The 27,465-nt window shown below is 46.2% G+C and overlaps 1 protein-coding gene across 1 annotated transcript; it reads right to left on the minus strand.

The window, feature by feature from the left end:
- Window positions 1-3: 3 nt before the first annotated feature.
- On the minus strand, window positions 4-24,639 carry SLC25A35 (solute carrier family 25 member 35). Its single transcript, XM_058183961.1, has 6 exons — window positions 23,985-24,639; window positions 22,368-22,783; window positions 21,184-21,249; window positions 10,555-10,707; window positions 5,596-5,730; window positions 4-1,659 (listed from the first exon to the last, which is right to left on the minus strand). The coding sequence occupies exons 2-6, from the start codon at window positions 22,740-22,742 to the stop codon at window positions 1,483-1,485; spliced, it is 906 nt and encodes a 301-aa protein (XP_058039944.1). The 5' UTR covers window positions 22,743-22,783; window positions 23,985-24,639; the 3' UTR covers window positions 4-1,482.
- Between the last annotated feature and the right edge of the window lie 2,826 nt (window positions 24,640-27,465).

Below are 27,465 nucleotides of genomic sequence, written 5' to 3' on the forward strand. Positions count from 1 at the left end.
TTTCCTTCCTTCCTGTCCCGTCCTTCTTTTCTTTTCATTCCTTTCCTTTCTCTTCCTTCCTTCCCCCTCTCCCTCCCCTCCTCCTTCCTTCCTGCTGCATCAAATTTATACTTCCCGATGGCTCTACTATTGAATAATAAAAAAATAAATAAATGGACTCTGCACAAGGTTGAGGTATACAAGAATTGAGAAGGAGGCATGAGAGAGGTGCCACACGGTTCAGAAAAGCTCAGGAAGGTTGTGCAGGGAATTTGCGAGAGGTGCCGTGGAGGTCCAGAAGGGTGCAAGGGTGTGCAAAATGTCAGATGGGGTGCACAGGGACGTGGCACGGGTCGAGAAGGCTGAGCAGGGATGCAGGACAGTTGCCACGAGGTTGACTTCACACGCAGCACTGCGACACAGCGAAGGGTGCATGGCGGTACATCAGTGGCCAGTGAGGTGGGAGCCCAGAGCCTATAGGTGTTGTGTGAGTGGGAGGGGGGAGACTTACCTGAGCAACTTATGACTTACCTTACTTACCTTTTCCGTTGCCGAAGGTGTCAGGGAGTGTTGGAAAGGACGATGACACAATTGCGGTGGTGCGACTGAAATGGCCACAAATTGTTTGTCAAATTTCCATTCCCAGTCATATGGGGCCCAAGGTTTTGGACACATTCTTTATGTTACCCCATTTGAGGTACGTCGAGTCAAAACTCGTTGCCGCACAATGCAGCATTTTACCCAACTGAAAGTTACAAGCGGATCTGATAACTTTTAATAGCGCGTGGATATCGATAAGGGGGAAAATGGGAGCAAGAAATTGAAAAGAGCAGGATGGCACTCTAGTGCCACCTGGTGGCTGGATTAACAAAAGCGGGTGAGTCTTACCTGTAGGCCAGTGGTGGGTTGCTACTGGTTCGCTCCGGTTCGGGCGAACTGGTAGTGATGGGAATCCCACTACTGCTGTAGGCCTATTTGGTTGCCATGGAAAAACAGTTTACAGAGGCCCTATAAATTTGCACACTAGGTAGAAGTGACCCAACGGAGTCCCCCAGAAAGCTTTTTAGGGGATCCTCCTAGGTAGGTGGGACCCGGAGGCCATTTACCAAGCTGACAGTAGCCCATCTTCTGCAGTGGAAAAATGGTGCTTCGCTATAGAATGGGCCAGGTGTGTTCCTGCACGAGCTTCAAGTCGGGAAGAGCTGCGTCGACCCAGAAGTTAACGATTGCCGTATCATTGTTCCGGGCAGGAGAAAGAGTTGCTAGTGTTAATTTTTTCTCTTCCCATCTGTAAGCGAAGTAGGAAAGGGGACCCAGACGTGAGAACGGTCAAAAAACGAAGCGCGAGGAATGTTTCTCTGCCCAGTATGAAACCGATGCCTCCTGCTGGCATCGAATCTCTCGAGACTAGCTTGACTGACAGCGAAGTCTGGGCTGTCCCTGCCCTGAGGTAATGTCATGATGTGCAAATTGGGCCGTGGGCTTCCTCCCTTCCGAGTGGCTTCACTTCTGCGTCCAGCGGAAGTTGACTTGGCGGATCTGATCCCAGAAGAGAAGGCTGAGGATGGTGTGCGGCCCGATGCGGAAGTATGCAGCCCCCAACCCTTTGTAGGCTCCCCAAAAGCCCTCCGTGCGGATGATTTTGGCCAGGCAGTCCAAGAGTCCTTTGTACATCATGCCCTGCCATATAAAGAAAAAGAAACAATGAAGTTATCAAGCTCACTGACGAGTTAAAAGGTAAAGGTTCCCCTCACACATATGTGCTAGCCGTTCCCGACTCTAGGGGGCGGTGCTCATTTCTGTTTCAAAGCTGAAGAAGCCAACGCTGTCCGAAGATGTCTCTGTGGTCATGTGGTTGGCATGACTCAATGCCAAAGGCGCACGGAACGCTGTTACCCTCCCACCAAAGGTGGTCCCTATTTTTCTATTTGCATTTTTTACGTGCTGTCGAACTGCTAGGTTGGCAGAAGCTGGGACAAGTAACGGGAGCTCACCCCGTTAACGCAGCGCTAGGGATTCAAACCGCTGACCCGCCGACCTTTCGATCGACAAGCTCAGCGTCTTAGCCACTGAACCACCGCATCCCAGTGAATTAAGAGCACCTCAGTTTTCTTTGGTTAGCCCTCATTTTCAATGTCCCGTTCTCCCAGCCCCTCTGCCTCAGAATTTGGAAATCTTGCTTCCTTGTTTTTGGTTTTTTTTAAAATTGAACAAACCCATCCGTAGGTTTTTGCAAAAGGATGAGGAGATGAATTCAGGACAGGCATTCCTTGAGTTACAATGGTTCATATAGCGACGTGTTTTTTGCAGTGCAAGTACAGTTTGGAACTTTTAAACAAGGAGGGATCAAGAAAGGGTTAACAGCGAAGCGAAGCTGTGTCTAAAAAAAAAGGTTAAAATCATGTCAACCAGGGGTGAAATGTAAAATTTGTTACTACCGGTTCTGTGGGCGTGGCTTGGTGGGGGGGGTAATTTGACTGGATGGGCGTGGCCAACTTTTTTTTAACTTTTAAAAGCATTTTTTCTACAACTGCTTCAGCCAAAGAGGTTGTAAAAAAATGCTTTTAAAAACCTGTGATGATCAAGCAACTCAGCGGGGATCACCAGAGGAAAAATAGCTTTTAAAGGGTTCTGATGATCCCAGCTGAGTTACCTGATTGCCAGAACCTTTTAAAAGCAATTTTTACAACCTCTTCTTTTAAAAAAATGCTTTTAAAAGGTTCTGGCGATCAGGCAACTCAGCTGGGATCGCCAGAGGAGCCTTTTAAAAGCTTTTTTTTTTTTACAAAATGGCTGAAGAAAAAATGCTTTTAAAAGTAAAAGAAAAAATCTCTGATGATTGCACGGGGCAAGGGAGGGGCAGGGATTTTTGCTACCATTCCTCTGAACCACCTGCCCCCATCGCTACTGGATCAGGGGATCCGGTTCGAACCGGGAACATTTCACCCTGGATGTCAACTGGACCAGAGTTTTATTTTCCGAGAGGTCTGGTTACTCAACCAAGTAACTTCATCAGTTTAAATTTTTTAAAATAGTGGGAAGAAACCCCTGCAGTTGGTGTGGGTTGGTACATTCCAAAGACTGTGGCCCAGTGGTGAAATGCTACCGTTTTGGACTATTTCGTCCAAACCGGTAGTAATAAAAGCTACCGGTTCAGGTGAACCTGTTGTAAAAAAATGCTACCGATTCGGCCAAAACCGATATTTCTGACGATCAGCTGTGCTGCGCAATTCATATTCGCTAGAAAGCAGGAAATCTTGCTTTGCAGACTCAGAAAAAGCTGCTTAATCCTCCTTTTGCAGCGCTGCACGGTGGTCCCTGCAGTGCGCATGCGCGCAAAGCATGCGTTTGGTGTGTACTGTGCATGTGCACGCCCAGCAAACCGGTAGCAAAGCGAACCAGTAGCATACTTCGGAGCATTTCACCCCTGCTCTGGCTACCTAAATAATTTTTTAAAAATTTATTTTGACTGATGAAGTTACTTCAATGAGTAATGAAACGTCTCAGATTAACACAGGGCCTCTGTGGCTCAGACTGGTAAGACAGTCTGTTATTAACACAGCTGCCTGCAATTACTGCAGGTTCTAGTCCCACCAGGCCCAAGGTTGGCTCAGCCTTCCATCCTTTATAAGGTAGGTAAAATGAGGACCCAGATTGTTGGGGGCAATAAGTTGACTTTGTATATAAATATACAAATAGGATGAAGACTATTGCTAACATAGTGTAAGCCACCCTGAGTCTTCGGAGAAGGGCGGGATATAAATGCAAAAAACAACAACGACAACAAAAAAAACAACAAACTTTGGTCCAAACTTGAACTTTTTAAGATACTTTTGGGCCTGGATTATTGAATTTTCATTGACATATTGTACTACATCAGTGGTAGTCAACCTGGTCTCTACCGCCCCCTAGTGGGCGTTCCAGCTTTCATGGTGGGCGGTAGGGGTTTTGTCCGATACTGAAGCACTTTCCTTTTTTTTAATTTAATTGACTTTTTAAAAAAAATTCATAGCATTATTTAAAAACATTTTCATTAGGTTTTCATAAAATGCCCCGTGACAATTTAAATTTCTGAAAATATACTATTTGTATCGCCCGTACATAAGTTTAGTTCACGTTACCTAAGTGAAACTAAATGGCACTATAATGCGACCGCAAACTAAAGAGCCTCATCCCAGAATAGCTCGCGCATCTCCCCCCACAGACAAGCACAGCTGGTAACAGACAAGCACAGCTGGTAGCTGGAGCCCCTCCCCAAACCCAATCCACGATGTGTGAGAGGCATGCGCAGACGATACACAACGCAGGCTCTTTTGTTTGCGGTCACACTGGTCAGTACGCAGTTAGATTTGTGAAAATGAGCACGAACCGGTGGGCGGTTAGAAAATTTTACTACTAACAGAGATACAAAAAGTGGGCGGTAGGTATAAAAAGATTGACTACCCCTGCAATACATTTTGGGGAGGAAGCCCTGCAGTTAATCTGGCAAGAGTTGGCACATTTCAATGATTCTCTGCCTAACTATTTATTTATTTATTTATTTTGACTGATGAAGTTACTTGGATAAATAATGGAGGGGTGAAATGTTCCCGGTTTGGACTGGATTGCTTGATCCGGTAGCGATGGCGGCGGGTGGTTCGGAGAACCGGTAGCAAAAATCTCTGCCCCCCCCGCCATGCCCAGCTGAGCCGTGTGATCATCAGAGGTTTTTTTTACTCTTAAAAGCATTTTTCTTCAGCTGAAAAAAATGCTTTTAAAAGTAAAAATAAAGCCTCTGATGATTGCGCAGCTCAGCTGAGATCCTCAGAGGCTTTTAAAAGCATTTTTTTCTACAATCTCTTCAGCGGAAGAGATTGTAAAAAAATGCTTTTAAAAGCCTCTGACGATCCCAGCTGAGCTGCCTGATCATCAGAGGCTTTTTTTTTCTTTTAAAGGAAAAAAAATGCTTTTAAAAGAAAAGAAAAGCCTTTGGCGATCAGGCAACTCAGCTGGGATCATCAGAGGAGCCTTTTAAAAGCATTTTTTTACAATCTCTTCCGCCGAAGAGGTTGTAGAAAAAATGCTTTTAAAAGTTAAAAAAAAAAGTTGGCCACGCCCACCCAATCACATTACCCCCCCCAAAGCCACGCCCACAGAACCAGTAGTAACAAATTTTACATTTCACCACTGCATGTGGCCCCATTTCTTCTACAGCCAGCAAGGCTTTCCTGATCTGGAGCTCTGTTATCGGCTACAGAGGCCTTGCCGGCTGCAGAAAAAGTTCCCGAAGGCCTCTGACAGTGAATAGGAGGCCAGGGGCAACCTACAAGTGAGGCAAGTCAGTGGATAACATCCCCACTCTCCAAAAATAAGACCTATATATATAAGACAGGGTCTTATTTTCGGGGTAGATGAGAAACGAAACGTCTTCAAGGACAAATAAAGGAAGTCCAGCTGCCTCTTGAAAAAGCACCTTTGAAACAAGCATTACCTGGAGGACTGAGAATCTCCACAGACGTTTCAATGAATGGTTATAAGTCAAGGACTCATCTGGGTTGCCATCTTTTCCTTTCGCCCACCTAACCACAAGGGTTCCAGCTTCCTCCACATCCTCTCTCCCTTCTTCCTATTTCCTACCTGGCCATCAGGTCCAACCGGTTGGTTGTAAAGGCGGGTGCTGGCCACATCGAAAGGTGTCATGGCGATGGCAACAGCAAAGCTGCTTGTCATTCCGGCGCACAAGGCAATCAGCCAGCTGTCTTTGGGGATGATCTGGAAGAAGAGGAGAGAACAAAAGGCTAGAAGCCACCTGTCAGGGTTCCGAAGGATGCTCTAATTAAATTGTGAGCCTCGAGCCAAGCTTCAAAAGAAACCCAGTTATTTATTAGGAGCTTCATGTCGGCACATGCCAAGCAGAGCCAACTCTGACCGCACGTAATTTATGGCCGAGACTTGACCCTGTTTTCCCCGCTGCCTCGTTCCAGGATGTGTCATCAGTCACATTCGCCAATGGAGCCATTTCGTGGGTTGTAGAGATCACTCCCCTCCGGCCGCTGTGGGTAAACCTGGAAGATAGCCTTGAGAGAGAGAGATGTCTGGAATGTGCTTTTGTTTTTGCTGCTTCACCATTTTCCCATCCCTCTTGCCTATGGCAATGAGAAATGCAGCTTTTTTTTGTTTTTGTTTATATCAAAACGTAATTCTCCGCAGTTTGGGATGTGAAAAGAATGAGAGGAGCACTCTACCCCTGAAGAAATGGAGCGAGGGACATAGATGCATAGAAAACCAATGGGACAAAAAGATACCGTTGACCATGGCGTCTGCCCTGAGTCTTTTGTTTTTGTTTTCTTTTTAATGTACTCATTTCTTATTTTTCATTATTACTTTTTTCCCCCGTTTTATTATTTTTGCATTTTTGTGGGATGATACACATGTATTTATACCAGGCATGTTTAAGCTCTGTTACTGATGACTAATCACACAATCTTTGCTGGAAGTCGGTTCCATGATTTCACTACCATTCTATTCTATTCTATTCTATTCTATTCTATTCTATTCTATTCTATTCTATTCTATTCTATTCTATTCTATTCTATTCTATTCTATTCTATTCTTCCACCTATTCCATTCCATTCCATTCCATTCCACCTATTCTATTCTATCCTATGTTACCGTACCCTACCCTAACCCCTATCATATCATGTCCTGCCCCATCCCATCCCACCCCACCCCACCCCACCCCACACTACTCTATTCTACCCTACCCTACCCCTACTTCCTGTCCTGTCCTTTTTTTTTTTTAATTTTACATTTATATCCCGCCCTTCTCCAAAGACTCAGGGCGGCTTACACTATGTTAGCAATAGTCTTCATTCTATTTGTATATTTATATACAAAGTCAACTTATTGCCCCCAACAATCTGGGTCCTCGTTTTACCTACCTTATAAAGGATGGAAGGCTGAGTCAACCTTGGGCCTGGCGGGACCAGAACCTGCAGTAATTGCAGGCTGCTGCTGTTAATAACAGACTGCATTAGCAGCCTGAGCCACAGAGGCCCCTAATAATTAATTCTGTCCTAATAATAATAATATCAGAGTTGGAAGGGACCTTGGAGGTCTTCTAGTCCAACCCCCTGCCCAGGCAGGAAACCCTACACCATTTCAGACAAATGGTTATCCAACATTTTCTTAAAAATTTCCAGTGTTGGAGCATTCACAACTTCTGCAGGTAAGTTGTTCCACTGTTTAATTGTTCTAACTGTCAGGAAATTTCTCCTTAGTTCTAGGTTGCTTCTCTCCTTGATTAGTTTCCACTCATTGCTTCTTGTTCTACCCTCAGGTGCTTTGGAGAATAGTTTGACTCCCTCTTCTTTGTGGCAACCCCTGAGATATTGGAACACTGCTATCATGTCTCCCCTAGTCCTATCCTATTCTACCCAGGGGTGGGTTCTATTTACCTTTACTACCGGTTCACAGCGGGATCGCGCATGCGCAGAAGCTTCCTGATGATGTCAGTGTCAGTGGGCGGAGCCTCCCTCCCAGTTTTACTAACGGTTCGCAAGAACCGGTCCAAACCGGGGGCAACCCACCACTGATTCTATCCTATCCTACCCTACCCTACTTCATTTCATTCCATTCCATTCTCTATTTTATTCTATTCTCTATTCTCTACTCCGTTCTGCCTGCAAATCAGCAGTCTGGACTCACCTAAAGCCCCGTTTCTATTTTGTCTCTTCTGCCACGACCAGCCTACATTTAAACTTGTAGCTCTCCTTGGAATAAAGAGTAAGTTGATGCCACGCATGCAGGCGTGCAGGAAAAAAAAAATTACAAATCCATCTTCTTAAGTTCCGGTGCTGTATTAATAGCCATTGGATTAGAAACACATTTAATACTCAAGAGTTGGAAAGAATAAGGAGGAAGTGACCATAAATTGGGCCAGAAAACAGAGTATATTTACGTAATTGCTCCACAATTTTCTTTAGTTTTATCCTGCCTTCATTATTATTTTTTTTATAAATAAACTTGAGGCAATGAAAATACCTAATATTCCTTCCCGGTGGTGGGAATTCGAACAATTTAACAACCAGTTCTCTACCCTAATGATTGGGTGGGTGGGTGTGGTCATGGTGGGTGTGGCCAGGGGTGTGATAGGCAGCACTTGGCCTCCTGCTCCCCCCCCCAGAGCAAAAATGGGTGGGGGAGGAGCAAGCCCCTGCAGCCCATTTTGGGCCTAGTAGGCCTCCCTGCAGCCTCCTGGGAGGAAAAAGGGACGCATCAGGGGCATGCCGCACCACCCCAAGCCCCATTTTGGGCCTAGTAGGCCTCCCTGCACTTACCTGTGAGCCAAAACAGGGCTCGGGGGGGGGGACTTTTGGAAGGGGAGGGGAGGGGCCAGCCAGCAATTTAACAACCGGTTCAGCCGAAGTGTTGCGAACCGGTTGAATACCACCGCTGCTCCTTCCTCCTCCTATTTTCCCCAATACAACAATTCAGTAAGATGAGCTGTGTTAAGAGAGAGAATGACCGGCTCAAAGTCATCCAGCTGGCTTTTGTCCCTAAAGCGGAACCAGAACTCACCGTCTCCTGGTGTTTGGCCCAAGGTTACCCAGTCGGCTTTCATTCCTTTTCTTAAAAAAAATAATTTTAAAATGTTTTACTAAATACATTGGAGACACATAAAAATGTGATGCCATTTGTGTCTGTTCCTTAATTACGACCAAGGAAGAGACACAATGGCATCGCATTTTTATGTGTCTCCAATGTATTTAGTAAAACATTTTTAGATTATATATATAAAAAAAGTTCCTAAGGTGGAATTAGAACTCACCGTATCCTGGTGATTGGCCCAAAGCCAGCTGCCTTTTGTGCCTAAAGCAGAACTAGAACTCATGGTTTCCAGCTTGGGGCCTTAACGACTAGACCAAAATCAAATGCATATCCTAATTTTACTTCTCTCTTGGATCAAAGGTTTATATCTAAAGTTGACAGATTAACAGAGTTGGAAGGGAACTTGTAGGTCATCTAGTCCAACCCCCCGCCCAAGCAGGAGACCCTACACTATTTCTGACAGATGTCAGTCCAGTCTCTTCTTGAAAGCTTCCAGTTATAAAACTCCCACAACTGGCAAGCTGTTCCATTGGTTGATTGCTCTCACTGTCAGAAAATTTATCCTTATTTCTTGGTTGAATCTCTCCTTGTTCAGTTTCCATCCATTATTCGTTGTCTGGGCTTCAAGTGCTTGAGAAAACAGCTTGACCCCTTCTTCTCTGTGACAGCCCCTCAAATATTGGAACACTACTATCATGTAGTAGGGTTCAAAACTACTGTGCAAAAACAAAATGCACAGGTACCGTATATGTGGTACCTTGCTCAATAGTAGTAACTATGAGAGGGATCTTAGAGTCCTAGTGGACAACCATTTAGATATGAGCCAGCAGTGTGCAGCAGCTGCTAAAAAAGCCAACACAGTTCTGGGCTGCATGAACAGAGGGATAGAATCAAGATCATGTGAAGTGTTAGTGCCACTTTATAATGCCTTGATAAGGCCACACTTGGAATATTGCATTCAGTTTTGGTCACCACGATGTAAAAAAGATATTGAGACTCTAGAAAGAGTGCAGAGAAGAGCAACAAAGATTATTAGGGGACTGGAGACTAAAACATATGAAAAACGGTTGCAGGAACTGGGTATGTCTAGTTTAATAAAAAGAAGGACTAGGGGAGACATGATAACAGTGTTCCAATATCTCAGGGGTTGCCACAAAGAAGAGGGAGTCAAGCTATTCTCCAGAGCACCTGAAGGCAGGACAAGAAGCAATGGGTGGAAACTAATCAAGAAGAGAAGCAACTTAGAACTAAGGTGAAATTTCCTGACAGTTAGAACAATCAGTAAGTGGAACAACTTGCCTGCAGAAGTTGTGAATGCTCCAACACTGGAAATTTTTAAGAAAATGTTGGATAGCCATTTGTCTGAAATGGTGTAGGGTTTCCTGCCTGGGCAGGGGGTTGGACTAGAAGACCTCTAAGGTCCCTTCCAATTCTGTTATTATGTTATGTTATGTCTCCCCTGGTCCTTCTCTTCACTAGATTAGCTTTGCCCAGTTCCTGCAACCGTTCGTCATATGTTTTAGCCTCCAGTCCCCTAATCATCTTCGTTGCTCTTCTCTGGACTCTTTCTAGGAGTCTCAACATCTTTTTTATAGTGCGGTGACCAAAACTGGATGCAGTATTCTAGGTGTGGTCTTAGTAAGGCTTTATAGAGTGGTATTTGTAATTCACTTGATCCTGATTGTATCCAGTGGTGGGATTCACTTACCTTCCCTACCGGTTTGCAAATGTGAGTGCTTCCTCACACGCGCCAAGATCCCTCTCACTGCTATTAAGGCTGGTTTCACCCAGTCTGGATTTGTACTTTGGGTTTTTCTTGCCTAAGTGTAAGACTTCACTGTTCTCTACATTGAATTTCATTTTCTTAGATATCATCACAACCTATCAGATAGGATCAGTCAGACTCTAGACCCACCGTCCCAAATGCAAGTTTTTCTATTCTAACTCCTGTACCTTTTTTCAAACAAGCAAAAGAAACCATCGTACCTCGAGGTTGTTGAAGAACTGTTTGGAAAAGGAGAAGGTAGAGAGTTGCGTGGATGAACCCACCATGACTCGGGGCACGGAAGAAATGGCTCCACGCCACAGCCCTAAGACACCGTGTTCTTTGTGGATCCCGCATAGCGCGTGGAACATCCCCTAGGCAGACAACAGAAAAGGACCCATAACGTTTAGGAGCATCCATGTCTATCATCGTCATCGCACTCAACCAGTTGGAAGTCACCAATTGAAAGATTTGGACCGCTTGAAGTCCGGTGCGAGCAGAATTTGAACTCTTCTTGACTTGAACAAACCACCCTGCAGATGTCATGGAAATAATCACTTGGCTCCAGGACAGAGAACACTAAACACAGAATAAAACTAGAGTTGGCAACGACCAGCACGTATGTGCGAGGGGAACCTTTACTTTTACCTTTTTAAGGGACCTTGGAGGTCTTCTAGTCCAACCCTCTGTTCAATTATTTATTTATTTATTTATTTATTTATTTATTTTATTATTATTATATTAATATTATTATTATTATAAAATGTTTAATGTTAACCGCTCCAATCTTGATTGCAGAAAATATGACTTCAGTAACAGAGTTGTTAATGCTTGGAATACACTACCTGACTCTGTGGTCTCTTCCCAAAATCCCCAAAGCTTTAACCAAAGACTATCTACTATTGACCTCACCCCATTCCTAAGAGGTCTGTAAGGGGCATGCATAAGAGCACAAACGTGCCTACCATTCCTGTCCTATTGTTTCCCTCTATTATATCCAATTAATATAGTTATTACATACATGCTTATATATACTTATATATTGTATAGTTATTTCATGCTTATGCTTATATATACTGTTGTAACAAATAAAATAAATAAATAAATAAATAAATAAACAAACAAACCAGGAGACCCTATCCCAGGGGTCGGCAAACATAAGCACTCAAAAAGCCACAAAAGTCCTAACCGGAAGCCCCCGTTCAATTCTGGAGCTGACAAGAAGTCCAGTTCCCCCATCATAGTCTCCTCCTAGCACGGCGTCCTTTTTCCTCTGCTAATCGGAAGTCCGGTTCCCCCACCATAGAGTCTCCTCCTAGCACGGCGTCCTTTTTCTTCTGCCGACTGGAAGTTGGTTCCCCCCACCATAGAGTCTCCTAGCGCAGCATCCTTTTTCCTCTACCTGTCCTAACCGAAAGCCCTATCAATTGTGGAGCCGACCAGCGACAGGGAGCCACAGCAGAGGGAAGAAAGAGCCACATGCGGCTCCAGAGCCATGGGTTGCTGACTCCTGTCCTATCCCATTTCAGACAAACGGCTATCCAAACTCGTCTTAAAAACCTGCAGCGATGGGAGCACCCACAACTTCCCAGAGGCAAGTCATTCCACTGATTGACAGTTCTCATTGTCAGGAAGTTTCTCCTTAGTTTGTTTATTTATTATTATTTTTTTGTCAAGCATATATAATATAACAGTTAAAGATATAAAACATGATTATGAATACATGAAATAGTAACAGTAACAAGAGTTGGAAAGGACCATGGAGGTCATCTAGTCCAGGAGTCCCCAACCTTTCGGACCTCAGGGACCACTAAATTCATAATTTTAAATCCCACGGACCACTAATATGATCTGCCTAATGACCATCTGGGTGGGTGTGGCTAGATGGTCATGTGACTGGGTGAGCATGGCCAACTCGATGTCACTCACATCGAGGGGCGCCTCTACTCACCCCTCTCCTGCCAGCCACTCCTCACCTGCCTGCCCGGCTCCTTAGGGCCCCAACAAGAAGCAGTTGTTGGGGCCCTAAGGAGCTAAGCAGCCACCATGAGAAAGAGTTGGCAAAAACAGCTGCTCAGTTCAAATTAGATCTAACCGAGAAGGAGGCTCAGCAGAAGCACCTCACTGAGGACTACGAGCATAGGCTTGCTTTCCAAGCAGGGGGAAGACCTATGGGAGTGCAAGGCCAGATACCGGCGCCGGGAGGCTCAGCGGGCTGAGATGGTCAGCCAGTTCCAGGCCATGATGCAGTCCCACTGGAACAAGGTCCTCCGGCTCCTCGCCACCAGCAGCACTTCCCTCCAGTCTTTGCCCAAAGCCCTGCACCAGGAGGCTGAAGCAGACCCCAAGACAGAATTTCTGCCCCCCTCTGACCCACACAAAAAGACCCCCAAAGGGGGAGACTCTCTGCAGCAACACAAATGTTCATTGGATATATCTGGCCCAGGGGCCATAGTTTGAGGACCCCTGATTTAGTGCAATATAAAAAAAATGCAAATAATTTTTCTGCAGACCACCAAAATTTTCTCAGGGGCCACCAGTGGTCCATGGACCACCGGTTGGTGGCCACTGATCTAGTTCAACCCCCTGCTCACGCAGGAAACCTATCCTAGGGATTCGAACCACCGAACTTTCTGATCAACAAGCTCAGCGTCTTAGCCCCTGAGCCACCTAGCCAGGACTCAGTGGATACAAATAATTAATAATCATTTCGTAATTATTATTAATAATAATTGGACCTCTCTTTAATGATCTTCCACCCATTACTTCTTGTCTTGCCCTCAGGTGTTTTGGAGAATGAATGAAGAAAGAAAGAAAGAAAGAGAGAGAGAGAGAGAGAGAGAGAGAGAGAGAGAAAGAAAGAAAGAAAGAAAGAAAGAAAGAAAGAAAGAAAGAAAGAAAGAAAGAAAGAAAGAAAGAAATGCTTCTAAAATTTAAAATACATTCATTAGGTCAAAAATGCCTGATTCTCATCCCAGTCCTATATCTACAAACAAGTCAGTTTCGTTGCTATTCTTGACTGGCTAAAGACCCTGCATCAAATATATTCTATCTAGTTCAAGAAAAATGCAAAACAAATAAAAATAAATATGCCGTTGTTGCTGCCTTTATTCTCTGTTCCTGAGTTTCCAGGATCACCTTGGTGCAAAATAGGGAAGCAGGCTACAGGTAATCCTCAACTTACAACTATTTGTTTAGTGACCCTTCGAAGTTACAACAGCGCTTAAAAAAAACTGACGTATGACCGTTTTTTCACATTACAACCACTGCAGCATCCTCCGGGTCACCTGATCAAAATTTAGATGCTTGGCAACTGGCATGTATTTATGATGGTTGCAGTGTCCCAGGGTCATGTGATCACTTTTTGCAAAGGCAATAGCAATAGCATTTAGACTTATATACTGCTTCACAGTTCTTTACAGCCCTCGCTAAGCAGTTTTACAGAGTCAGCCTGTAAATTTGGGGTCCTCATTTTACCCACCTCGGAAGGATGGAAGGCTGAGTCAACCTTGAGCCGGTCAGGATCAGACTCCTGGCAGTGGGCAGAGTTAGCAACAGCACTTAGACTTATATACCGCTTTACAGTCCTCTCTAAGTGATTTACAGAGTCAACCTATCGCCCCCAACAATCTGGGTCCTCATTTTACCCACCTCGGAAGGATGGAAGGCTGAGTCAACCTTGAGCCTAGTGAGATTTGAACTGCCAAAATGCAGTCAGCCGGCAGGTAGCCAGCAGGAGTAGCCTGCAGTACTGCACTCTAACCACTGAGCCATCGTGGCTCAATGGGGAAGCCAAATTCACTCGGCCAACATGTTGCTAAATCAACACCTGAAGAGATTCGCTTTACCGATGTGGCAAGGAAGGTTGTAAAATGGGGCAAAAAAAAAAATCACTTCGCCAAGGTCTCGCTTAGCGACAGAAACTTTGGGCTCAACTGCGGTCATCATTTGAAGGCTACCCAAACTTGCAAAGGTGTAAAATAGGGACTCGGGGTGGAAGGCCCAACTTTATTCAATTCTTCCGTCCCAGGAGAGAACATTATACACAAATCTTTTTTCCTTGGCACAAATCTGTTGTATTTCTTACACCAATCCAGCAAGCGGGTCGAGTTTTGAGAGCAGAGTATTAGGAAGAGATTAGAAGCTGCACATTTTTAAAGATCCAGGCAGCTGTTTAGTCAACCTACCACCCTATTCGCTAGGCGGACTTGGCAGGTTTCCAAGCTCCGGGGCAGGAATAATCAGGGATTGGCCAGAGATGCTGGAGAATTTTCAGACTTATCCTGGTTTGCCTCAGAAATGGTCCCAAATCAGGCTGCTGCAGCATGCTTTCTGGTGCAGATTTTTTTTTTAAAAAATGACTGTCTCATTTCCTCACTCTACTTCCAACCAAGGCAATGGAAGAATATTTGCTATAGATTGGAGAACAGTATTACTGCTGTGCCTCGTCCTCCCTCCTCTCCTCAGCCAGGCCCCTCCCGTCTCCACCGGGCCTGTTATCAGACTCCGAGTCTGATAATGAAGATGAACGGCCTGTCATGCCTCCAGCTCCCGGCCCTGGCCCCATGCCCGGAGAGGATGTCAGGAGTGAACAGACAAGCCCGATAAACTTCACTCCTACAGCGTGTGAGCAGGAAGCCAGCCATGTGCTGGAATTACTGACAGCAGATCCAGCTTAAGAGAATTCACAGTAGGAGGATCCCCGCTTCCGGAGATCTGAGAGGCAACGCCAGCAGAAGGAAGGGAGGGGCAGGCCTGGGTAAATGCTGAGTCATGGAGCCACACCCCACAGCCTATATAAAGGAGCTGCTTTTGGCATTCCAACTTTGAGTCAAGCAAAGTCTCATCTAGTTTGCTGATATCAGACTCTATCGCTGAAGTCACAACTTGGACTCCTGCCTGCCCTGATAAACCTCGAAGGAATTTGGCAAGCTGCAGAGGCTTCGTTGCCGCGTTTGATACGGACTTCCTTGACCCAGTCGTCGGAGGGGGAGGGGGACACGACAATTACCTAGGATAGGGGTCACCAACTTTTCGGACCTCAGGGACCACTATATTCATAATTTTAAATCTCGCGGCCCACTAATATGATCTGCCTAATGACTGGCTGGGTGGGCGTGGCAAGGTGGTCATGTGATTGTGTGGGCATGGCCAACTCAATGTCACTCACATCGAGGGGCACCTTGCCAGCCTCTACTCGCCATTCCTCGCCTGCCTGCCAGGGCTCCCTAGGGCTCCAACAGGAAGCAATTGCTTGAGCTAAGCAGCCACCATGAGAAAGAGTTGGCAAAACAGCTCAGTTCAAATTGGATCTGACTGAGAAGGATGCTCGGTAGAAGCACCTCACTGAGGACTACGAGCATAGGCTTTCCAAGCAGAGGAAAGACCTGCAGGAGTGCAAAGCCAGGTGCCAGCGCCTGGAGGCTCAGCGGGCTGAGATGGTCAGCCAGTTCCAGACCATGATGCAGTCCCACTGGAAAATGGCCCTCTGACTTTTTGCCACCAGCAGCACTTCCCTCCAGCTTTTGCCCAAAGCCACACACCAGAAGGCTGAAGCAGACCCCAAGTTGGAATTTCTGCCCCACTCCGACCCACACAAAAAAACCCATAAAGAGGGAGATTCTCTGCAGCAACACAAACGTTCATTGCCCGTATCCAGCCCAGGGAGCCGTAGTTTGAGGACCCCTAATTGATTGCAATAAAAAAAATAGAAATAATTTTTCTGAGGACCACCCAAATTTTCTCGCAGACCACCAGTTGGTGACCACTGACCTAGGACAGTGATGGCGAATCTTTTCGGCACTGAGTGCCCAAACTGAAACTGAAACGTGTGCATGTGCGCGCCAGAGCACCGGACAGCTGAAGACCAGCTGGACGGCGGATGCATGCCTGTTTTTTGGCCTTTTTTCGGGCTGTTTTCAGGTTGTTTTTCAGGCAGAGCCCTCTCTGTGGGCATGCACGCCATCACCATCTGGTTTCCGGTGCGCATGCTGCTCTTCATGGGCGCCAGAGAACACCAGAAAAATGACCTGGAAACGGCCTGTTTTTCGGCCGGTTCTGGGGCCGTTTTTCCGGCGCTCTGGCACCCATAAAGATCATCTGGCCAGGGCTGATGTGCGTCAGAAACTAACTGGCGACAGCACGCGTGCCCACAAAGTGAGGTTTGCATGCTACCTCTGGCATGCGTGCCATAGGTTAACCATCACGGACCTAGGATGATTGCTTACTACTTTCTGAGCTGAGATTTAAGCAACTGATAGCCTGGAAGAAAATTAAGTTCGCCCAAGACTTTAATTGGGCTGGCACAGTTTTTATTTCTTTATTATTTTTTTGTTTATGTATCTCCCACCTTATTACAAATAACTCAAGATGGCGAACATATCCAACACACCTTCCCTCCTCCTACTTCCCACTCAACAACAACCCTGTGAGATGGGTTGGGCTGACTGGCCTAAAATTGAACAGCTGGCTTTCGTGGCTGAGGCAGATTTAGAAGTCACTGTCTCCCACTTTCTAGCCTATTTCCTTAGCCCAGAAGTGGGAACTATGACCCCTTTATGACTTGTGGACTTCAACTCCCAGAATTCTTGAGGGAGCTATGACCCCTTTAGGACCTGTGGACTTCAACTCCCAGAATTCCTGAGAGAGCTATGGCCCTTTTGTGACTTGTGGACTTCAACTCCCAGAATTCCTGAGGGAGCTATGGCCCCTTTATGACTTGCGGACTTCAACTCCCAGAATTCCTGAGGGAACTATGGCCCCTTTGTGACTTGCGGACTTCAACTCCCAGAATTCCTGAGGGAACTATGGCCCCTTTGTGACTTATGGACTGCAACTCCCAGAATTCCTGAGGGAGCTATGGCCCCTTTGTGACTTGCGGACTTCAACTCCCAGAATTCCTGAGGGAACTATGGCCCCTTTGTGACTTATGGACTTCAACTCCCAGAATTCCTGAGGGAACTATGACCCCTTTGTGACTTGTGGACTTCAACTCCCAGAATTCCTGAGGGAGCTATGGCCCCTTTGTGACTTATGGACTTCAACTCCCAGAATTCCTGAGGGAACTATGGCCCCTTTGTGACTTGTGGACTTCAACTCCCAGAATTCCTGAGGGAACTATGGCCCCTTTGTGACTTGTGGACTTCAACTCCCAGAATTCCTGAGGGAGCTATGGCCCCTTTGTGACTTGCGGACTTCAACTCCCAGAATTCCTGAGTCACCATGGCTGGCTCAGGAATTCTGGGAGTTGAAGTCCACAAGTCATAAAGGGGCCATAGACCAAACTGAACTGCTTAATCACTAGACCAAATGTACATTTTTTTAAAGGGGACGGTGTAGTTTATAGACAATGCTTTTATTGCTCTTTCAAAGACCCAAACGGAAGTTAACAACAGTTCATTTAGTGACCATTCAAAGTTACAATGGCACTGAAAATAGGTGACTTACGACCGTTCTTCACAGTTGCAGCATTCCCGTGATCATGTGATCAAAATTCAGAAGCTGGGCAACCGGTTCATACATATGACCGTTGCAGCGTTCCCATGGTTGCAAAATTCTGACGAGCAAGGTCATTGGGGAAGCCAGATTCATTAACAACCACATTACTAACTTACCAACGGCACTGATCCACTTAACAACGGTGGCAAGACATGTCGTAAAATGGGCCAAACCACATGTAACCAATTCTCACTTACCAACATACATTTGGGGCTCAGTTGCGGTCGTAAGACGAGGACTACCTGCGTTTTTTTCCCCCCTCTACAGATAGACCTCGACTTACAGCCATTTATTTCGTGACCATTCAAAGTTACAACCAGCCTGAAAAAACTGACTTATGACCGTTTTTACACCCTTACAACCACCGCAGCATCCCTCCCGTCGCGTGATTGAAATTCGGAAGCCTGGCAACTGGTTCATAGTTATGACGGTGGCACTGGTTCATGGGGTCATGTGATCCCCTTTTGCCACCTGCTGACAAGCAAAGCCAATGTGGGAGACCAGATTCACTTCACCAATGTTTACTAACTTAACAACTGCAGTGATTCGCTTAACAGCTTGGACAAGAAAGGTTGTAAAAGGGGACAAAACTTACTTAACCACTGTCTTGCTTAGCAACAGATATTTCTGGGCTCCATTGTGGGTTGTAAGTCAAGGAGTATCTGTATAATAAAATGATTAGTCTTTTAGGGGCCAGCGACCGTATATTGTTTTTCTTTAGGTATGCGACTTGGGAGCGCAAACGATGAGACTTATGGAGGCAGGGAAAATAAATAACATCCTTGCCTTGTATTTTCTAAAATCTAGCTATCCTGTCAGGGGTGAAATGCTCCCGGTTTGGACCGGATCGCGTGATCCGGTAGCGATGGGGGCAGGTAGTTCGGAGAACCGGTAGCAAAAATCCCTGCCCCCCTCCACACCGCCCACGCCTCGCTGTTCCTCTTCTCTGTCCCTGAAGCTCTTGGTGGTGATATAGCTGCAAACGGCCTTAAATGACTGTCGCGGTGCTTCAAAGGGCCGCACTACAGCTGATCAGCGCTGTAGGCGGCTAGCAAACCGGTGCCTCTATTTTTAAAGAAGGTAGACTGGTGCGCTCCCAAAATAAGGCAATTAGTAGACCGGTGCCTCTATTTTTAAAGAGATTTCTGTGTTTCTGTAGTGTTTCACTCTAACTACACAAACATACAAAATCTCACAAAGCTGTATGTGGAATTTTGTGTGTGTGTGTGAGTCAGTTGTGTTGTGTTGTGTGTGTGCAAAGTGTGAAAGTTGGTTTTTGACTTTTTGTAGCTGTGTGAGGTTCCTGCTTCTTGCAGGGGCCATTTTGGGTGAAGTGCAGCTGCTTTTACATTGTGTGTGAGTCAGTTGTGATGTGTTGTGTTGTGTGTGTGTAAAGTGTGAAAGTTGGTTTTTGGTACCTCTGATTGTTTTTTATACTTTATTTATTATTTTTATTATTTATTGTTATTGGCCACGCCCACCCAGTCATCTGACCACCAAGCCACACCCACCAATTAAGCCACGCCCACATAACCGGTAGGGAAAATTTTTAGATTTCACCCTGGATTCTGCTGGATCTTGAGCACATTCCACCAATGAATTGCTAAGAATACTTTCTGCCAACCATGCCTGGAGAACTGAGTTCCAGGTAACGTGACAGCTACTAAAAGAATAATGGTTGCCAGCAATTTCCATCCCTTGGGAGGCTGTCTCTTCAGGTGGGTGTGCCGGAACAAGCTCCTCCACCAATAACCAAAATTAGGAAAAGACTATAATTTAGTGGCAGAACAAATCACAACTTCAGCCATCTTTGGATAATACCGGGATGGAGGCCAGTGCAGAACTGTGCTCAGTTCTGGATCAGTGATGCAGGAAGGACTATTTCATGGTGAGGTAATTTTCCGTCGTTTTGAGCAGGTCTGTAGAGCACAGAATAACAGGGTTGGAAAGGGACCTTGGAGGTCTTCTAGCCCAACCCCCTGCTAAAGCAGGAGACCCCCATATCAATCTGGCCAAATGTTTGTCCAGGCTCTTCTTGAAAACCCCCAAACCCCCAGCACTCCCAACTTCCAAAGGTAAGCCATTCCATTGATTAACTGTCAGGAAATATTGTCAATATTTCTTTATCTCCTTAGTTTCCTTAAAAATATCTTGTTAGTTCTAGGTTTGAGCTCTCTTTAATGATCTTTCAACCATTACTATTACTTCTTCTTTTTTTTTGTAATAAGTTTTTATTTTATTTTATAGTATATAAAAATTCCAACTTCGATTGAACAGTCTGCGTACAACTCATTTTAGGAAGTACTATTCAAAACGTTTACAGCAATATTCATCACATTTATATCAATATATATTAATACCAATAATAGTCATAGTTTTTTTAACCAAGTTAACACATCTTCCTTGTATCACTGATCCTTTCATATATATATACTCTGCTTCCAGCTCCAGTTTTTGTCAGCTAGCCATTGATAAAATAAGTCCCAAGTCAAAAAATATTCCGTTTCTTTCTTTTCCTTAATTTTAAGTGTTGGCTTGTCCATTTCTGCCCATTCTAATATTTTTCTAATCACGTCTTCCTCTCTTGGGATCTCTTTATTTTTCCACTGTTGTGCAAGTACTATTCTTGCTGCAGTCAATATGTGTAAAATCAGATATACATTCCCTTCTTTCATCCATTACTTCTTGTCCTGCCCTCGGGGGTTTTGGAGAACAGGTCAACCCCCACTTCTCTACAATAGTATGGGAAGACTACCATCAAATCATAACATAACATAATAACAGAGTTGGAAGGGACCTTGGAGATCTTCTAGTCCAACCCCCTGCCCAGGCAGAAAACCCTACACCATTTCGGACAAATGGCTATCCAACATTTTCTTAAAAATTTCCAGAGTTGGAGCATTCACAACTTCTGCAGGCAAGTTTTCCGCTTATTGATTGTTCTAACTGTCAGGAAATTTCTCCTCAGTTCTAAATTGCTTCTCTCCTTGCTCAGTTTCCACCCATTGCTTCTTGTTCTACCCTCAGGTGCTTTGGAGAATAGTTTGACTCCCTCTTCTTTGTGGCATCCCCTGAGATATTGGAACATTGCTATCATGTCACCCTTAATCCTTCTCTTCGTTAGACTTGATTTAGAATCTTGAGGACCAGAATCTTAATTTCTCTTTTTTATATATAATGGGTTTGTTAAAAAAAAAAAAATTCCAGAGGTCTTCTAAGAAAGGCTAAGAAAGACCCTCGTTGGAAATCCTGCAAGCTTGCTGACCAGAAATTTACGGTGACATCCCGAGGAATCGAAAGCTCAGCAAATTACAACTTTCTCACTATAAAGCTACAGCCCAAGATCAGCTTACCTGGTGCTGATACTGGTGTCCTACAGCAATCTCAGAAGCTGACTGAGCTTGGAGATGAGTCTTCACCTGGAGAAAGGATTGGAGAAAAGTCACTTTTTCCCTAAGAAACAACACCTCAGGAAGATGCATTCAAAAATAACGTTGATATGTGTTTCTCTCACCAATGCGTTACCCTCTTCCGAAGCAGCATTTTTGTTCTATTAATCAGAGCAGTTCAAAGCTGCTTTAATGGAACAGAACAGAACAGAACAGAACAAAATTCTTCATTGGCCAAGTGTGATTGGACACACAAGGAATTTGCGTTCTCACACAGCCGGTGAAAACCAGCCCAGTAGCAAATGTGGTCCTCGTAAAAAAAAAAAAGTATAGGGACAGGTGGAAAAAGAAGCAACCAGCCAGCCGATTTACACAGCGGTTAGAAGGCAGCCCTGCAAGGCTAACTCACCGCTCACTCCGGCGGTTCGATTCTGAGCGGCTCAAGGTCGACTCGGCCTTCCAGCCTTCATTTTCACCGATGAGGACCCCCGATTGTCGGGGGGAGGGGGGGCTTAGGTTGACTCTGTAAACCGCTTAGAGAGGACTACAAGAGCACTGTGAAGTGGTATATAAGGCCGAGTGCTGCTGCTATTGCTATCAGGAAATATTTTGGGTGACTGCTGTTTTTTTAATTTTTTCTTTTAAAAAAGCCCACATTGGATTTATTTGCAAAATTCATTTCTTTATCCCCGATTCTGAAAGGCAGAATTCCACCTGGCATGGCATCTCTGGATTCCAGACAAAAATGAGTGGGGGGCAATTTATTATTCTCCTCTATCCCAGTAATTCTCAATATTCTCTATTATTCTACTCTATCCCAGTAATTCTCAGTATTCTGTATTATTCTATTCTGTCCCAGTAATTCAGTATTCTCTATTATTCTCCTCTATCCCAGTAATTCTCAGTATTCTCTATTATTCTCCTCTATCCCAGTAATTCTCAGTATTCTCTATTATTCTCCTCTATCCCAGTAATTCTCAGTATTCTCTATTATTCTCCTCTATCCCAGTAATTCTCAATATTCTCTATTTTTCTATTCTATCCCAGTAATTCTCAATATTCTCTATTTTTCTATTCTATCCCAGTAATTCTCAGTATTCTCTATTATTCTCCTCTATCCCAGGAAAGCTTCTGGTCTTAAGACCCACCAGATACAGGGGGCTGCTCACAATGGCACTTGCGGCACCAGCCAAAGCTCCTGCCAGGGTGGCCCGCCAGGGGCTGACCCGTCCGTCCCGGTTGTGGATGTAGCCTTCCGATTCCGCCATCCCGTAGGTTCCCAAGCGGATGCCGTTAAAGCCAAACTGATAGAACAAGGCAGGCGAAAGTCCACGCTGGAGAGCTGCCAGCCCGTCCACCCGTCCGATGGTGTAGAAGGCGTGGAAGACGTTGCGGTAATGGCGGGTGTAGGTGCCAGGAGCACGGAGCTCTCCCTGGAGCTGCATCCGGGTCTTCACCACTTCCAGGGGGTTGGTAAAGAGGCAGGCCCCACAGGCAGCCACCCCGCTGAGGAGGAAGTCCATTACGGGGGTGGGTTGGGGTGGGGGGCGTTGGGTCAAGGGAGCTGGAAGAGGAAAGAGAGAAAGTAGAGAGAGGTAGAGTAACCTACCTACCTGTCGATGACTATTTCAGCTTCAACCACAACAATACACGAGCACACAATAGATACAAACTTAAAGTGAACCACTCCAAACTCGATTGCAGCAAATATGACTTCAGTAACAGAGTGGTCAATGCCTGGAATGCACTACCAGACTCTGTGGTCTCATCCCAAAACCCCAAAAACTTTCACCTGACTGTCTACTGTTGACCTCATTCCATTCCTAAGTGCATAAAAGCACTGGCGTGCCTACCATCCCTGTCCTAATGTTAACTTTAATTGTATTCATTTTATGTATTCAATTCATGCTTATACTTATATAAAAGGTAAAGGTAAAGGTTCCCCTCGCACATATGTGCTAGTCGTTCCCGACTCTAGGGGGGGTGCTCATCTCCGTTTCAAAGCCAAAGAGCCAGCGCTGTCCAAAGACGTCTCCATGGTCATGTGGCTGCCATGACTAAAGCCAAAGGCGCACGGAGTGCTGTTACCTTCCCAATGAAGGTGGTCCCTATTTTTTCTACTTGCATTTTTTTACGTGCTTTTGAACTGCTAGGTTGGCAGAAGCTGGGACAAGTCATGGGAGCTCACCCCGTGACGCGGCGCTAGGGATTCGAACTGGTGAACTGCCGACCTTTCGATCAACCAGCTCAGCGTCTTAGCCACCTGAGCCACCGCATCCCTTACATATATATATATATAGGTCTTTGGTTATTCGGGTTTTCTCCCGCATATATATATATATATATGTGTGTGTATGTGTCTTTGGTTATTCGGGTTTTCTCCCGCATATATATATATATATATATGTGTGTATGTGTCTTTGGTTATTCAGGTTTTCTCCCATGTAAAATTGGAAGTGTCTTGGCGACGTTTCAACGAAGTCTCATTCGTCACCTTCAGGCTGGTGTTTTCAGCTTCGTGCTTTTAGGAGCAATGTGTGATCGCAATGTCAATCCCAAAACACTACCAATTTTACGCGGAGAAAACCCGAATAACCAAAGACCTATATACAAACACCTGCGAAAACCTCATCTAATACATACTCGACACAATAAATAAATAAATAAATAAAATAAAATCAACCTAGGAGGAGAAGCCCAGAAGGGTGGAAAGGGGCCAAGTGGAAGGATCTAAGGAGGCACGGAAGGAGGAACCTACCACCTACCTCCCCCAGGTTCTCGGTAAGGCCAGACACAGCACTTCTGCGAAGGATGGAGAGTCAAAAGGAGGAAGACGATGGAAGGTCAAGTGGAAGGAAGACGCAGCCCTTCTGCGAAGGACGGAGAGTCAAAAGGAGGAAGATGATGGAAGGTCAAGTGGAAGGAAGACGCAGCCCTTCTGCGAAGGATGGAAAGTCAAAAGGAGGAAGATGATGGAGTGAAGTGGAAGGAAGAAGGGAGCTGGACATCTATAACAGAGGAGATCGCTCCATCATCATCATCATCTTCATCTTCATCATCATCCGGAAGACCAGAAAAAGGATGAAGGTGAGGAAGAAAGCGGTGTGGTTACCATCAGGATCCCCAGTGGATCTCTTTCCCCTCCCAGCACACGGAGGAGGAAGAGGAGAACCAGGAGAAGCAGAAAACCCAGGATCAAAAGAAAGCCAGGTAAGCCAAAAGCCGGTCAGAAGAAAACCAAGGTTGGCGGAGAAGACGACCTCCTTCCAAGGCAAGGAAAGCAGGTTGAGATGACCGGGGACAGTTAACCCGCCATGAAAGGTTACGAAAGGCGGGCTGGGGAAATCCGGGATCAGGGTGGATCTATCGAAGGAAAAGGAGCAACCCCGGGTGGATTCCGGAGCGGGACAAATCGCGCGGGGGGTGGTGGTGATCCAGGCGATCCCGGCTTCTTCCAGGCGCAAAGGCGGGGAAAGCAAAGCCCTCCACGGTTTCCCCCCCCCCCTTTCGGCTTCTGCGGCTTGCGCGCGCCGCGAACCGGCAGCCCGCTGGCCCCGCCCACCCCCGCAGAGGCCCCGCCCTCAACCGGCGGGAGGGCAGCCTCGTCAACGGCTTTCCTCCCCACCACCCCCTCCCTCTCCCAACCGCCTCACGCCCCGCGCGCGCGCGCCGGCTGAGGGGATAACCGGCGTGGCTGGGAGGGAGGGAGGGAGGGAGGCCGAGAGGGTTGTGAGGGGCGGGGTGGGGAGAGCCCGGGGCGCACCGGCTGGCTCGGTAGAGCGGCTTGAACCGGCTCGAAGGAAGAAAAGGGGGGGAAAAAAACAAAAAAAAAGCCCTCCGGGTTGCGGCGGGGTCGGACGCGTTTAGCAACGGCGTTAATCCGAGGGGGTTTCAAAAGGCCCTCAGGGCTTGAAGCGGCTTCGCACGGTTCAGCATCGGGCCCTCTCGTTCTCTCTCTCCCCATCCTCTCCCTCTCGGCCTCCCCCCCTTTCTTCTTCCCCTTCCCTCTCCCCTCCCCTTCCCTGTCCTCTCCTTTTCTTTCCTTTCCTCCTCCCTCTCCTTTTCCTCCTCTCTTCCTCCCTCCTCCTCCTCCTCCCTCTCCCCTCCCTCTCATTTTCCTTTCTCTTCCCCACCTTCCCCCTCCCTCTTTCCCTCCATCCCTTTCCCTCCCTCCTCTCTCCCCCTCCCTCTCCCTTTTCTCCCTCTCTTCCCTCCCCTCTCCTTTTCCTCCTCCTCCTCTTCCTCCTCTCCCTCCCCTTCCCCTCCCTTTTTCCTCTCTCTCTTCCCCTTCCCCTCCCCCTCTTTTCCTACCTCCTCCCTCCCTCCCTCTCCATTTTTCCTCTCTTCCTCCTCCTCTCTTTTCTTCCTCTCTCTTCCCTCCCCTCCCTCTTTCCTCCCCTCTCCTCTCTCCTCCTCCTCTCCTTTTCCTCCTCTCTTCCCTCCCCTCCTCTCCTTTTCCTCCCCTCTCCTCCCTTCCCTCTCCCTTTTTGTCTCTTCCCCTCCCTCTCCCCTCCTCTCCTCCCTCTCCCCTCCTTCTCTCTCCCTCCCCTCTCTCCCTTTTTCCTGTCTCTCTTCCCCTTCCTTTTCTCCCTTTCTCCCTCCTTGCCTGCCACCCTCTCCCCCTTCCCTCCCTCTTGCCCTCCCCCTCCCTCCCCCTCCCCCTTCCTCTCTCCCGCCGTCCCTCTCTCTCTCTCTCTCTCTCTCTCTGGGTTTAAAAAGAGAATAGACAAGTCACTTATCTGAAATGGTATAGGTTCTCCCTGTTTGAGCAGCCGATGCTGAACTAGAAGACCTTCAGTAATCACAATAAAAGAGTTGAAGGGACCTTGGAGGTCATCTAGTCCAACCCCCTGCTGACGCAGGAGACCTGTCCTAGGGATTCAAACTGCCGACCTTTCTGATCAACAAGCTCAGTGTCTGGTGGGAATGTGCGCAGTGGGGTTTGACCGAGCGGGCACGTAACTCAGCTTTCTGGAAACGGGCACCTAACCGGAGTCGAGAAGTGGGGGTACGGGTAATCCTCGATTTACGACCACAATCGAGCCTGGAATTTACATTGCAAAAATGAGAAATCGGTGAAGTGAGTTTTGTCCTGTTTTACGACTTGTCGTGCCTTGTTTCTTAAGCGAATCGCAAGTTAGTAACTCAATTTGTTCAGTGAATCTGGCTTCCCCGTTGACACTGTTGGTCAGAAGGTCGCCAAAGATGGTCATATGAACCAGTTGTCTCAAGCATCTGAATGTAAATCACGTGACCATGGGGAATGCTGCAGCGGTTGTTAAGTGTGAACAATGGCATAAGTCACTTTTTCCAGGGCTGTTGTAACTTCAAACGGTCACTAAATGAATGGTGGATTATCTCTATTCTCCCCCAGGGTTATTGACCCACTAGCAAACTACCAAGTTTTTTGCAAACCAGCCGTGGTTTAGCTTGTATCACAGCTAGTCTTTCTTAATCACTTTGTCCTTTTGTTTGGTAAGCCATGGTTAGATTCAGCAGTTGGCACACGCCTATTTTGACCCTTGTCACAAGAAGCTAAAGAGGCTGCCACAACCTCAATAATAGTAACTGTGAGAGGGATCTTGGAGTCCTTATTGGCAATCGTTTAAATATGAGCCAGCTGCCAAAAAAGCCAACACAGTTCTAAGCTGCATAAACAGGGATAGAATCAAGATCACGTGAAGTGTTAATACCACTTTATAAGGCCTTGGTAAGGCCACACTTGGAAAATTGTATTCAGTTTTGGTCGCCACGATGTAAAAAAGATGTGGAGACTCTAGAAAGAGTGCACAGAAGAGCAACAAAGATGATGAGGGGACTGGAGGCTAAAACATATGAAGAACAATTGCAGGAACTGGGTATGTCTAGTTTAATGAAAAGAAGGACTAGGGGAGACATGATAGCAGTGTTCCAATATCTCAGGGGTTGCCACAAAGAAGAGGGAGTCAAACTATTCTCCAAAGCACCTGAGGGTAGAACAAGAAGCAATGGGTGGAAATTAATCAAGGAGAGAAGCAACTTGGAACTAAGGAGAAATTTCCTGACAGAACAATGAATCAGTGGAACAACTTGCCTGCAGAAGCTGTGAATGCTCCCAACACTGGAAATTTTTAAGAAAATGCTGGATAGCCATTTGTCTGAAGTGGTGTAGGGTTTCCTGCCTGGTCAGGGGGTTGGACTAGAAGACCTCCAAGGTCCCTTCCAACTCTGTTATTATGTTAAACCCTCCATTGAGAGGAAGCGTTG

Source organism: Ahaetulla prasina, chromosome 4 (genome assembly GCF_028640845.1).
Source record: "Ahaetulla prasina isolate Xishuangbanna chromosome 4, ASM2864084v1, whole genome shotgun sequence".
Classification (NCBI taxonomy): domain Eukaryota; kingdom Metazoa; phylum Chordata; class Lepidosauria; order Squamata; family Colubridae; genus Ahaetulla; species Ahaetulla prasina.

Bases quoted from the DNA above. Each gene is read 5' to 3' on its own strand.
- SLC25A35 (XM_058183961.1), bottom strand. From the start codon at position 22,742: ATGGACTTCCTCCTCAGCGGGGTGGCTGCCTGTGGGGCCTGCCTCTTT. The intron at 21,250-22,367 runs GTGGGTCTTAAG...TCCTTTCTCCAG, and splicing joins TGAGCAGCCCCCTGTATCTG to GTGAAGACTCATCTCCAAGC. The intron at 1,660-5,595 runs GTAGGAAATAGG...TTTATATGGCAG, and splicing joins CGGTTGGACCTGATGGCCAG to GGCATGATGTACAAAGGACT.